Source organism: Orycteropus afer, unplaced genomic scaffold (genome assembly GCF_000298275.1).
Source record: "Orycteropus afer afer isolate SDZICR_OR568_19922 unplaced genomic scaffold, OryAfe1.0 scaffold00436, whole genome shotgun sequence".
In the NCBI taxonomy this organism is placed as follows: Eukaryota; Metazoa; Chordata; class Mammalia; order Tubulidentata; family Orycteropodidae; genus Orycteropus; species Orycteropus afer.
In genome coordinates, this window is record NW_006922023.1 from 108,715 (window position 1) to 109,722 (window position 1,008).

Here is a 1,008-nt window from a genome sequence, read left to right on the forward strand (position 1 = left end):
TTTTAAAACAGACAAATATAAGCAAACTAATCACCAGAAAAAAGAAAGCTAAAAAGAAATAAAAAAAATTGGTGCAGGACAGGGCAGGGCACCATGCTTCATCTGAGCACACAGACTGTGATGGAGTTTCTGTGGGCCCAGAAGGTAGGTGGTAGTGGGGGATGGCCGTACCTCCGTTCACCAAGTGGGTGTGGGGTATAAGAGTGACAAGAGGAATGTCCATCTAAACAAATTCAACCAGACTCACTGCTGTTGAGTCAATGTTGTCTCATAGTAACCCTATAGGCAAGAGTAGAACTGTCCTCTAGAGTTTCTAAGTCTGTAAATCTTTATGAAAGCATATTGCCACATCCTTCTTCCACAGAGCACCTGGTAGGTTTGTACTACTGACCTTTTGCTTAGCAGCCAACTGCTTAAGTACTGTCCCACCAGAGCTCCTGAAGTGCCTTTAGATGGTCTCAAACCACCAACCTTTTGATTAACAGCTAACCATGTTAGCATCACTGAGGGATTCCATATCACTAGTATTACATATTTCCTTTCAGTTTTAGGGACAGATAAAGGCTAAATTAAGGAGTAGTTTTTTGACAGAAGTAGTGTAGAAAAATCTTTACAAAATAAATGCTCTAGATTGAGAACAAAAGTAATAATGATTTTTCTTTTGTTCTTTTCATAGACAAAGAATGCTCTTCAAGCTTTGATTGATAAGCACCAAAGAATACCAGGAAACATTATGAGTGCTTTGATAGAACGTTTCTGTAAAACGCAAAAGGTCAACTAGAATTTGATTCAATGCATTTGTATTGCTATGTTTATTTCTGTAGTATTGTCTTGTAAATTTTGTAGGTTCTTAATTATATATATATATATATATATATATATATATATTTTAAATCACATTAGTATCTTTCATGGAACTTGTTTAAAATTGTATTGTTTCAATTTTGTAATTGTGTCAAAAAAACTCATTTCATGCCTAATAATTCAGAAAATGTTTATATTTCATTT

General features: G+C 34.7%; 1 protein-coding gene across 1 annotated transcript in view; it reads left to right on the forward strand.

Moving 5' to 3' along the window:
- Window positions 1-781, forward strand: part of TMEM68 (transmembrane protein 68) — a 79,606-nt gene extending 78,825 nt beyond the window's left edge. Inside the window, exon 6 of the mRNA XM_007954162.1 lies at window positions 677-781. Coding sequence (XP_007952353.1) covers window positions 677-781 — 105 coding nt within the window. The remainder of the gene's footprint in view (window positions 1-676) is intronic.
- Window positions 782-1,008: the final 227 nt, after the last annotated feature.